The sequence below is a fragment of the Nerophis ophidion genome, linkage group LG02 (assembly GCF_033978795.1).
Source record: "Nerophis ophidion isolate RoL-2023_Sa linkage group LG02, RoL_Noph_v1.0, whole genome shotgun sequence".
NCBI classification, from domain to species: domain Eukaryota; kingdom Metazoa; phylum Chordata; class Actinopteri; order Syngnathiformes; family Syngnathidae; genus Nerophis; species Nerophis ophidion.
In genome coordinates, this window is record NC_084612.1 from 57,013,123 (window position 1) to 57,025,734 (window position 12,612).

Genomic DNA, 12,612 nt, shown 5'->3' on the forward strand with positions numbered 1-12,612 from the left:
ATCTTTTGCTCAAAAGACCTAGCCTCCATCCTGACCTCATGGTAAACTACCGGCCAGTGTCGCACCTACCCTTTATTTCGAAAATCCACGGAAAACATTTGTTTGTCCTCACATTTGCGGTTTCTCATCGTGCCCATTGGGTTGAGTTTTTCCTTGCCCTGATGTGGTATCTGAGCCGAGGATGTCGTTGTGGCTTGTGCAGCCATTTGAGACACTAGCGATTGAGGGCTATATAAATAAAGTTTGATTGATTGATCGATTGATTGATTGTTCTAAACAAACGAAATTTAAAACATTTAATTTGATATTTGGAATTGAACAGGCACATTTTTAGGTTTACTTTCACAATACTTTGTTGTGTACATTAGCCAAATAAAAAAACTAAATGTGATTCGTATGGAAGATTGTTGGTACCCTGAGGACGACATTTTCCTTGCTGTTCAAAGCACTGTCTTCATTTTAACAACACTATTCAGCAATATCCATGCCGTACCAGTCTGCACTCTGCTGAATCCATTCCGGTTTTAAACGGAATTGCAATGTGAAAAGAATAAAGACAGCCATTAAAAATCCACAACTCTGTCTGCTCCTGAAAGCAGCCGCGGGCTTCAGAGCATAAAACAGGAGGCGAGGACGACTAGTTCAAGTTGAGACGCGTCATGCTCTGGAGGTCGCTAGGAGACTCCCAGAGGGCCTATAGGTGAAACGGGCGAAAGGAGAAGACGAGGGTGAGACATAAATCCTCAGCTAAATCGTCAGATGTTCCTCGGGGTACAGGAAAACTCGCTAGAAAGTGCAGCTGGGAAAGTAAAAGTCTTCCACAGCCATCTCAGCTGTCAGCGGATGGCAAGACTCTCAGGCTATGTCTATACTAAGCCGGATAACCCCTTAAACCAATAATTATTCAGCCTAAGCCTCGTTTCAGCCACACTAAACCAACGTTTAAGGTCCCCCTCCTCGGACAATTTTTTTACACGGGTAAGTGCACCGTGTATTTCTTGAAGCTCCGGCTCTTAGCTTTGTATGGACCCATTGATCGTTTACAAACCGAGTTCGGAGAGGAAGTGACGCCGGAAAGACCGCGCCCCACACAGGAAGTGACGTCAGAAAGAAGGCACTGTCACGCCAAATTTCTTCCCCCCTACAAAAACCTTCCCCCCAGAAGACATTTAGCGTGACAGCCCCTTTAATGCCTGAAGGACCCCAATGAGGGCCTGATAATACCAAGTTATATGACTCTTAAGGGTTCCAGCTACAAAATTAGCGAAGCAAAAATAGCATGACAATCAGCCAATTATAAAGCTTTTAAAATAGGTAGCTGTGTGAGTTGCTTTAAGCAAGTTATATGACTCTTAAGGGTTACAGCTGCAAAATTAGCGAAGCAAAAATAGCGTGAAAGGTTAGCATGCTGGAATGCTAATATTTTTTCCCTCACTGTTATTTTTCACCAATGACAATCAGCCAATTATAATGCTTTTAAAACAGGCAGCTGTGTGGGCTGCTTTAAGGTACTTCCACCCTCATTGGGGTCATTCAGGCATTAGAGGGGCTGTCACGCCAAATGTCTTCCGGGGGTAAGATTTTGTAGGGGGGAAGAAATTTGGCGTGACAGCACCACAGCCAGCTTCATAATAAAAAAAGTTTCCTAAACTGGGAGCTAACCACTGGAAATATGAAGGGGAGTCATCCAGACATGCCCGTGTTTCTCCTTCTTCTACATGTACAGACGCTTGTGGAAATCCCACATGAATACCTTAAGGTAAAGCCATTGCAGCTATTTGGGATACAACACTTCTCAGACGGCAAGAGAACTTTCCAAAGTCCAGGTCAGCTGTGATTCTACTTAGCCCAAAACTTTATTCGTCGAAGGAGAAAAAACGAGAATACGGGCTCCCGTGGCTGTGATAAAAAAGGTAGCGTGTGCTTTGTATAACCTGGCCGGCGAGGGAAAACTAACTACATTTGAGGGAAGACTACGGAAAACAGCGAATACCTTTGGACTGGCATGTATGTCGCGGACTCAACGCCTAGGTCCAGAGTATATAAAGTCACCAAACGGAATGGACAATGAAGGTGAAGGCAAACAAGTGAGGAGTGTTCTGACCAGATATCAACATCCCTAGTTTGATTTATGTTAAATGTTCTTTATCACATTGTTTACATGTTTAACAAAGATTTGATTAATTTAGGATGTCTGTGATGTGATTGATTGATTGATACTTTTATTAGTAGATTGCACAGTTCAGTACATATTCCGTACAATTGACCACTAAATGGTAACACCCAAATAAGTTTTTCAACTTGTTTAAGTCGGGGTCCACGTTAATCAATTCATGGTACAAATACATACTATCAGCATAGTACAGTCATCACACAGGTTAATCATCATAGTATATTCATTGAATTATTTACATTATTTAAAATAGCTTTTAAATAATGGAGCTTTGGTGGATATCAGTACTTCAGTCATCAACAATTGCATCAACAGAGAAATGGACATTGAAACAGTGTAGGTCTTACTTAGTAGGATATGTACAGCCAGCAGAGAACATAGTGAGTTCAGATAGCATAAGAACAAGTAAATACATTAGAATTAAATTTGATTATTTACATTAGGTTATTTATAATCCGGGGAGATGGGATGTAAATGGAGAAGGGTATTAGTAAAGGGTTGAAGTTGCCTGGAGGTGTTGTTTTAAAGCGGTTTTAAAGGAATACAGAGATACACTTACATTTACACCTGTTGGGAGTGCATTCCACATTGATGTGGCATAGAAAGAGAATGAGTTAAGACCTTTGTTAGATCGGAATCTGGGTTTAACGTGGTTTGTGGAGCTCCCCCTGGTGTTGTGGTTATGGCGGTCATTTACGTTAAGGAAGTAGTTTGACCTGTACTTCGGTATCAGGGAGGTGTAGACTAGGCTCAGGGATTCACTACAATAGGGCCCCACAAAACGATGGATTCCATTTAATTGAAATACCACAACACAGGATATTGTTCAGATAATTTACATTTAAGAATTTGCACACAAAGCAACACTGGAGGTGACTATGACATGCACATTTTGCGCGCCGGCTGATGGAGAGGGTGAGGGGGTCTTAAACGACCATTGTGTGTGTGTGGACAAGGACAAGGTTCGGTGGGATTTACCCTGGATAACCTTAGCTGACTTAGTGTAGAAAGGGCCTCAATCAAACATGTAAACATTGGTATCGTGCAGCGTTACGTTCTGGCAGGGAGTGGGTGTGACTCACAGCCAGTGTGGTGCAAAGTGGGTACTTACAGGAGCTCCGGTGGGGCCAGGTGCTCCTCTGGGACCCATTGGGCCCTGAATTTAGGGGGGAGAAGAAAAGACAATCAGGAAACCTGGCATGAAACGATCAAGACAAAATATATATATATATATATATATATATATATATATATATATATTAAAAACGCATTTAAATGTGATATCATGCAAAGTACGACCACAGTGATAAAGTTAAAGTAAAGTTAAAGTACCTCTGAGAGTCACACACACACTAGGTGTGGTGAAATTTTTCCCTATATTTGACCCATCCCCTTGTTCCACTCCTTGGGAGGTGAGGGGAGCAGTGAGCAGCAGCTGTGGCCGCGCTCGGGAATCATTTTGGTGATTTAACCCCCAAATACAACCCTCGATGCTGAGTGCCAAGCAGGGAGGTAATGGCCCCCATTTTTACAGTCTTTGTTATGACTCGGTTTGAACTCAAAACCTTCCAGTCTCCGGGCGGACACTCAGTGGCCTAGAGCAGGTCAACATTTTCTCATGTTTACGATTGTTCAGATGTACTGAAAGTTAAGACAAGTGTGAATATATAAAGATCTCTTTTTGTTGATTGAACTGTCAAAATTCTGACCCTATGTATTAAAACAATACACATATTCAATTGAAGTCAAGAATTAGTTTTGGTTGATTTAAGTTGTGTCAAAAGTTTAAAAAAACACACACGACCTAAGGCTACACAATACGCATCATCACAATGATAAACTTTGTTTTTCTACAGTACATTTTCAATTGTTCAGATGTTCAACGTTGAAGCTCAATTTTGCTTGATTTAGGTTGTCAGAATCCATACAAACTATAACCGCCACGTGTAAAAACTAAATGCTGTTAAAATGCAATTAAAGCGGTATCCATACTTCTATGCTCGCCCCGCAGGTAGCTAGGCTGAGTAGGTAATCTGTTTTTGTTGATTTAAATCAGAGGTGTCCAAATTGCAGCCCAGGGTGCCATTAGCAGCTCAAGACATTTTTTTTATATCCACAATACTATTACAAAAACAAACATAAAAAAGTATTAACAGAGTAAACATGTGTAATGTAATGTTGAAATGTTGATGCTAATGTAAAAGCTGAAATGCAGACTGTTTTTTCTTCCCAAAACTTATATATATTGTATTTTTTTTGAAAATTAAAAATATCAATATGGCCTCTGCATATGTTGATTTTTCAGTGGGATAGGTTTGGACACAACCTTGCTTTAATTTGTGTCAAATGCTATGAAAAACACGCGTGACCTAAGGCACAGAGGCCAAACTCAACAAGTAACACACTTTTGGGTAAAATGCTTTTTTTAAATTAAAAAGTTCCTTTTTTTCTTGAAGGGAATTTTATTAAGGATTAATCTCATTACCAATGTTTACAATCACCCAGCATTGAGCTGGCATAACTGAACTTTTGGGATAAATAATTTGACCCAACAGTTTGATTGGCAATAACTCAACATTGAGTTATCATAACTAAACTTTTTGGTAAAATAATTCAACGCAAAAGTTGGGTTGAAAAAATTAACCCAAAATGTTGGGTTGAAACAACTCAAATAAAGGGTTTGTCCTTTTCTGAACCACCAGTTAGGTTAAAATTGGGTTGTTTTTTAACCCGCCATTTTTTAGTGTGTACACAATCCACATCAGCACAAAGATGAGGCGTTAAAGCTCAGTCTTGGTCAGTCAAAAAGACTTAAAAAAACATGTTCTACACACTAAAAAATGCTGGGTTATTTTGAAAACCCAATTTATGAGTTGCTAGTGTTGGGTTAAATGTTGGAGTTATTTTTATGAAGAGCAATACATCTTTTAGGACGGGTATTATTTTAAATGAATTTATTGGTTTGTCAAAATGATGAACCATGTTTGGGTTGTTTTTCCAACAAGTAACACATTTTTGGGAAAAAGGCTTTTTTTTTAAATTACAAAGTTACTTTTTTATTGAAGGAAATTTTATCAAGGATTAATTTCATTAATATTTTTTACAATCAACCAGCATTGAGCTAGCATAACTGAACTTGTGGGTTAAATAATTCAACCCAAAAGTTTGGTTGGGAATAACCCAACATAAATTTATCATATCTCAACTTTTTGGTTAAATAATTCAACGCAAAAGTTGAGCCAAAATGTTGAGTTAAAATAACTCAAATATGGGGTTCGTCCTTTTCCGAACCAGCGGTTGGGTTAAAATTGGGTTATTTTTTAACCCGACATTTTTTAGTGATATACGCAATCCAGTGTTCATTTTTGATGGTTCAGGTGTTAAAGCTCAGTTTGGGCAATCAAAAAGCCATACAAAAAATGTTATACACACTAAAAAATGCTGGGTTATTTTGATAACCCTATTTATGAGTTGCTAGTGTTGGGTAACATTTTATAGTTATTTTTATGATGAGCAATCCATCTTTTGGGTTATAAGGGTATTATGTCAACTCAATTTCTGGGTTTTCCAAATTATGATCCATTTTGGGTTGTTTTGCAACAAGTAACGCACTTCTGGGTAAAATGCTTTTTTTAAATTAAAAAGTAACTGTTTTCTTGATTGTCATTTGATTGTGGATTAATCTCATTAACATTAATATTATATTTATTTATTTATTTATTTATTTATTTATGTATTTATTTATTTATTTATTCATTTATTTATTTATTTATTTATTTATTTATTTATTTATTTATTTATTTATTCATTTATTTATTTATTTATTTATTCATTTATTTATTCATTTGTTCAAGGAAATCACTTTGCAATCACCCAACATTGAGCTAACATAACTAAAATTTTGGGTTAAATAATTCAACCCAATAATTTGGTTGGAATAACCCAACATTAGGGTTATCATGACTTAACTTTGGCAAAAAAATTCAACGCAAAAGTTGGGTTGAAAATTTAACCCAAAATGTTGAATTAAAATATCTTAAATAAGGGGTTTGTCCTTTTCTGAACCAGCGGTTGGGTTAAAATTGGGTTATTTTTTAACCCAACGTTTTTTAGTGTGTACACAATCCACATCATTGCAATGATAAACTTGTTGCTCAAGTGTTCATTTTCGATGGTTTAGATGTGCAACGTTAAAGCTCAGTTTATGGAAATCTAAAAGCCACACAAAGAAAAGTTCCACACACTAAAAAATGCAGGCTGATTGATGACCAAAGTTATGAGTTGCTAGTGTGGGGTTAATTTTTGGAGTTATTTTTTTGAGGAGAAATCCATCATTTGAGTTTTACGGGTATTATTTTAACTCAATTTCTGGGTTTTCAAATTTATGAACCATTTTGGGTTGTTTTTCAACTAGTTTTTCGCATATTTGGGTACAATGCTTTTTTTTTTTTTAATTAAAAAGTTACTTTTTTCTTGTATGGAATTCTATTGTGGATCAATGTAATTAACATTATTTACAATCACCCAACATTGAGTTAGCATAACTCAACTACTGGGTTAAATAATTCAACTCAATAGTTTGGTTGTGAATAACCGGACATTAAGTTATCATTACTCAACTTTAAGGTTAAAAAATTCAACACAAAAGTTCGGTTGAAAAATTTTTAACCAAAATGTTGAGTTGAAATAACTCAAATAAGGAGTTTGTCCTTTTCTGAACCAGCAGTTGGGTTAAAATCGGGTTATTTTTTTTGTGACATTGAAATTTAAGTGGCATCCATACTTCTACGCATCCTAGTACCAGCGTTTTTCGAGGTTAGTTGAACTCTGCGTGACTTGGCGACACGAAATGAAAAAAAAAATCAGCAGCAGGTAAGATTCCTGCGACTCATATCCCCTCCACTCAGCATCAGTGGGGTTTCTGGCTGGGATCACACGCCTCAAGTCGTAGCCCCTCCCCCTCTAAGAATCACATTCTGTCAAGGTGATGACCCAAAAAACTGTGGAATTACGCAAGTTCATCAAATGTGACAGCCATCGGCTTTCAGTCCTCGTATAAATGCTCTTTTCAGCCGCTGTCTTTGAAAAATATAAATAAAAATAGAAATTGGAGCCAAAGAAAATGTTCCACAGTGGTCCTCACAACTTCATGAATGAATGAGGGGGAGTGGGGAAGCCTTCAGCTATCAATGGGCTACTGTATCTCCACTATGTGCACGTTTGGTCTCAGTCGCAGCCTTGTTCCACGATGTGGTATGGGTTGGGGTCTTGAAAACCAAGGTCAAGAAGGTAAACCTGCTGGTCCAGTCCTGCATCCATGAGGTGAGTTGTAGTGCAGAGATTAGCGCTCAATTATCTTCTTAGACTTTTCCAGCAGCAGGATGGTGATTTTAGATCCTTGTTTCTTGATAAAAAATGCAAAAATATGACGAGTCCACCTTGGAACTACCAGCTAGACCACCAGTGGAACCCTGGTCCCAGCATTAGAAGAACTATAACGTCCCGAAAAGTCTTCTTACAGAATAACCTGACAACTTTTTGTGCAATATTGACATGCAGGGTGATGAGAACATGGGTTGTACTTATATAGCGCTTTTCTACCTTCAAGGTACTCAAAGCGCTTTGACACTACTTACACATTTACCCATTCACACACACATTCACACACTGATGGAGGGAGCTGCCATGCAAGGCGCCAACAAGCACCCATCAGGAGCAAGGGTGCAGTGTCTTGCTCAGGACACAACGGACGTGACGAGGTTGGTACTAGGTGGGAATTGAACCAGGGAGGAAAGGAAAGAGGATAAAAGGGGAAAGGAAAGAAGAAAAATGAAGGAAGGAAAGAGAATAAAGGAAGGACAGAAGGAGGGTAAATAAATAAATTGAAAGAGGATTAAGGATGGCAGATATACAAATGAAATAAGGAATGAAAGAGGATAAAGGAAAAAAGGAAACATGATGAAGGAAGGAAGGAAATATGTAAAAGGAAAAACACAATGAGGATTAAGTAGGAAATGAAATGGGATAAAAGAAAGAAGGGAAGATGTTAAAAAAGGAAATAAATATGATAAACTTAGAAAGGAACAAGGATAAAGAAAGGATTAATGAAGGAAGAAGGGAAGGATTGAAAGACGATCAAGGAGGCAAAGAAAGAGGCTAAAGAAAGAAATGGACACATTATGAAGAAAAGAGAATTAAGGAAGGACGGCAAAAGAATAAGAGAGGAAAAAGAATGAAGGAACAATAATAAAGGAAGGATGGCGAGAGGATAAAGGAAGAAATGAGAGACGACAAAGAAAGATGATAAAGGAGAAAAGGAAATAGAAAAAGGAAAAGGAGGAAAGCAAATGAAGAAAGGAAATGAAATAAAGGAAGTAAAGAAAGGGGATAACTCAAGGAATGATAAATGATAAAAAAAGGAAAGAAGATAACAAAAGAAAAAAAAGAGGATACAGGAAGAAATGAAAGAGGATAAGGAAGGGAGCTTAATGAAGGAAGGAAAGAGGGTGAAGGAAAGAGGATGAAAAATGGAAAGATCATAAAGGAAGGAAGGAAGGAAAGAGGATAAAGGAAAAGAATGAAGGAAGGAAAAATGATAAAGGAAGGAAGAAAAAGGGTAAAGCAAGGAAGGAAATAAGATAAAGGAAAAAGGATAAACAAAGGAAGGAAATAGGATGAAGGAAGGAAGGAAAGAAGATACAGGAAGATAGGAAAGAGGATAAAGGAAGGAAGGAAAGAGGATACATGAAGATAGGAAAGAGGATAAAGGAAAAAGGATGAAGGAAGGAAAGATGATAAAGGAAGGAAGGAAAAGGGGTAAAGGAAAGAAAGAGGACACAAGAAAAAGGATGAAGGAAGAAAAGCTTATAAAGGAAGGTAGGAAATGGGGTAAAGCAAGGAAGGAAATAAGATAAAGGAAAATGATAAAGGAAGGAAGGAAATAGGATAAAGTAAGGAGGGAATGAAAATACAACAAGATAGAAAAGAGGACAAAGGAAGGAAGGAAAAAGTTAAAGTCAAATACCAATGATTGTCACACACACACTTGGTGTGGTGAAATGTGTCCTCTGCATTTGACCCATCACCCTTGATCACCCCCTGGGAAGTGAGGTGAGCAGTGAGCAGCAGCGGTGCCACGCTTGGGAATCATTTATGGTGATTTAACCCCCAATTCCAACCCTTGATGCTGAGTGCTAAGCAGGGAGGCTAAGGGTCCCATTTTTATAGTCGTTGGTATGACTCGGCCGGGGTTTGAACTCACAACCTACTGATCTCAGGGCGGACACTCTAACCACTAGTAGAGTGTCCGCTTAGTAGAAAGAGGATACATGAAGATAGGAAAGAGGATAAAGGAAAAAGAATGAAGGAATGAAAGATGATGAAGGAAGGAAGGAAGGAAGGAAGGAAGGAAGGAAGGAAGGAAAAGGGGTAAAGGAAGTAATGAAAGAGGATAAAGGAAAAAGGATGACGGAAGGAAAAATGATGAGGGAAGGAAGGAAGGAAGGAAGGAGATTAAAGTAAGGAAGAAAAGAAGCATAAGAGTCATCACCATGGGTCCTTGCATCACGCCCATCTGAGCTCCGCCGCCAGCCTTCTCGTCAAAGCCGCCTGCCATCTGAGCAGCAAAGTTCTACAACAAGTTAGAAAAGTAATTAGTGTTAGTAACAGTTTTATTGTCTGCATACTAACAGCGGTTGAATTATTTCTAACACTTGTATGATGTAAGAATATAATGATTGATGATAAATTGAACTGGAAATCTCATGAAGAAAATATACAACATAACGTAGCAAGAAGCACGTCTATAATGAATAAAGCAAAATATGTTCTAGACCAAAAAGGACTTCATATTCTCTACTGCTCACTAGTGTTACATATCTGAGTTATTGTGTAGAAATATGGGAAATAACTACAATAGTAAACTTCATTCATTAACGGTGTAACAAAAAAGATCAATTATAATAATACATAATGTTGGACATAGAAAACAAACAAACCGTTTATTTATTGAATCAAAAGTAGTGAAATTACACGACATAGTGAATTTGAAAACAGCTAATATTATGCACAAAGCAAACTATAACCTGCTACTCAAGAATGTACAACAATTCTTCTCAACAAAAGAGGAGAAATAGAATCTTGGAGAAAAATGTAACTTAAAACATGCGTACCCATGTACAACACTTAAGACCTTCAGTATATCAGTATGTGGAATTAAATCATGGAATGGATTAAACAAATAAATCAAATGATGTACTGATATGATCCACTTCAAGAAACTCTTCAAACTTAAAGTGTTTACAAAGTACAAAGATGATAAACATTTTGAATTCATCTCATCCATCCATTCATTTTCCAAATAATTTTACTCATGTCAACATATGAAATATAATTTACTTCACTGAGTATTATTTATTTATTTATTTATTTTTATTGTGATTACTCACGGAGTATATTGTGAATAAATTGAGAACAGAACATGAACAAAAGTTTTAGCAACTGCTATGAAAAAGAAAAGGGGTAGGATCAAATAATCTCTGCTTCTTCTTACTCCTTTTCCAACATGTTGAATAGAGGAATTGGAAATTGTGATGTATCATGTTTTGTGCACTCATGTGTGATGCATCATGTTGTATGCATGCATGTGAGATGCATCATGTTGTATGCATGCATGTGTGACGCATCATGTTGTATGCACACATGTGTGATGTATCATGTTGTATACATGAATGTGTGATGTATCATGTTGTATACATGCATGTGTAATGTATCATGTTGTATGCGCACATGTGTGATGTATCATGATGTATGCATGCATGTGTGATGTATCATGTTGTATGCATACATGTGTGATGCATCATGTTGTATGCATGCATGTGTGATGTATCATGTTGTATGCATGCATGTGTGATGCATCATGTTGTATGCACGCATGTGTGATGCATCATGTTGTATACATGCATGTGTGATGTATCATGTTGTATACATGCATGTGTGATGTATCATGTTGTATGCGCACATGTGTGATGTATCATGTTATATGCATGCATGTGTGATGTGTCATGTATGCATGCATGTGTGATGTATCATGTTGTATGCATGCATGTTCGGAATAAACTCAAATTTAAACTCATATAATCTAAAAGAAAAAGTCTACTTAAAACATATGTACGCACGTACAACACTTAAAACCTTTAGTATATCAGTTTGTGGAATTAGATGACAGAATGGATTAAGTAAAGAAGTCTACAATAATCCACTCTAAAAAATGTTTAAACTCAAAATTTTAAGTACAAAGAAGAATAATCTGATAAACATCCTGAACCTTCGTAAAAATTATACAATTTTTTCATCTCATTATTTGAAGCATAAATTACTTACCTATTTATCAGGGCAGATTATTATAGACAACATTATTTACTGGGCTAAAGATGGTTTTAATATCAGTATTCAAAGCTGTGACAAAACGTGTCTATTTTGTGCATATTTTTCCTACATGAAAATATTTTTATTATCATCCATCCATCCATCGATCCATCAATTTTCTACCACTTGTCCCTACTATTCTCAGTTCTTTTCTGACTGCCCCAACCAACCCCTGCCAAAAAAAGTTCATTCCCTGTAGTTTTATTCCACCATAAAAATAAAAAAAAATCCACCTGCGTATTCTCTGTTTTTTATGGGGACACTCACCCCGCCAAGGCCAGGGGGTCCGTTTGGTCCTGGAGGTCCAGGGGGTCCAGGGTTTCCGGGGGTTCCAGGCTCGCCATCTCTGCCACGGGGACCGGTGGTTCCCTGATAATAATTAGAAAGCAGATGTTATTTCATGATTATAGTACCAGTAAAACCAGTGAAGTTGTCACATTGTGACAACAAATGGTAAAAAAGAAAAAAATACAATGTTTTGCAAATGCCTTTCAACCTATATTCAATTGAATAGACTGCAAAAACAAGATATTTAACGTTCGAACTGGAAAACTTTATTTTTTGCAAATATTAACTCATTTGGAATTTGTTGTCTGCAACATGTTTCAAAAAAGCTGGCAAAAGTGGCAAACAAGACTGAGAAAGTTGAGGAATGCTCATCAAAAACTTATTTGGAACATCCCACAGGTGAACAGGCTTATTGGGAACAGGTGGGTGCTATGATTGGGTAAAAAAGCAGGTTCCATGAAATGCTCAGTCATTCACAAACAAGGATGGGGCGAGGGGCTCCACTCTGTCAACAAATGCCTGAGCAAATGTCCAACAGTTTAAAAACAACATTTCTCAACGAGCTATTGCAAGGAATTTAGGGATTTCACCATCTACGCTCCGTGATAACATCAAAAGCTTCAGAGAATCTGGAGAAATCACTGCACGTAAGCGATGGTATTACGGACTTTCTATTACTCAGGTGGTACTGCATCAAAAAAGCGACATCAGTGTGTAAAGGATAT

At 37.4% G+C, this 12,612-nt stretch overlaps 1 protein-coding gene across 2 annotated transcripts in view; it reads right to left on the minus strand.

Moving 5' to 3' along the window:
- col2a1b (collagen, type II, alpha 1b) overlaps positions 1-12,612 on the minus strand; it is a 152,354-nt gene that overhangs the window by 119,374 nt on the left and 20,368 nt on the right. For both annotated transcript variants that reach the window (XM_061887092.1, XM_061887084.1), the window contains 3 exons: positions 11,867-11,968; positions 9,723-9,803; positions 3,285-3,329 (listed from right to left, as the gene is read on the minus strand). In XM_061887092.1, the coding sequence (XP_061743076.1) occupies positions 3,285-3,329; positions 9,723-9,803; positions 11,867-11,968 (228 nt within the window). The remainder of the gene's footprint in view (positions 1-3,284; positions 3,330-9,722; positions 9,804-11,866; positions 11,969-12,612) is intronic.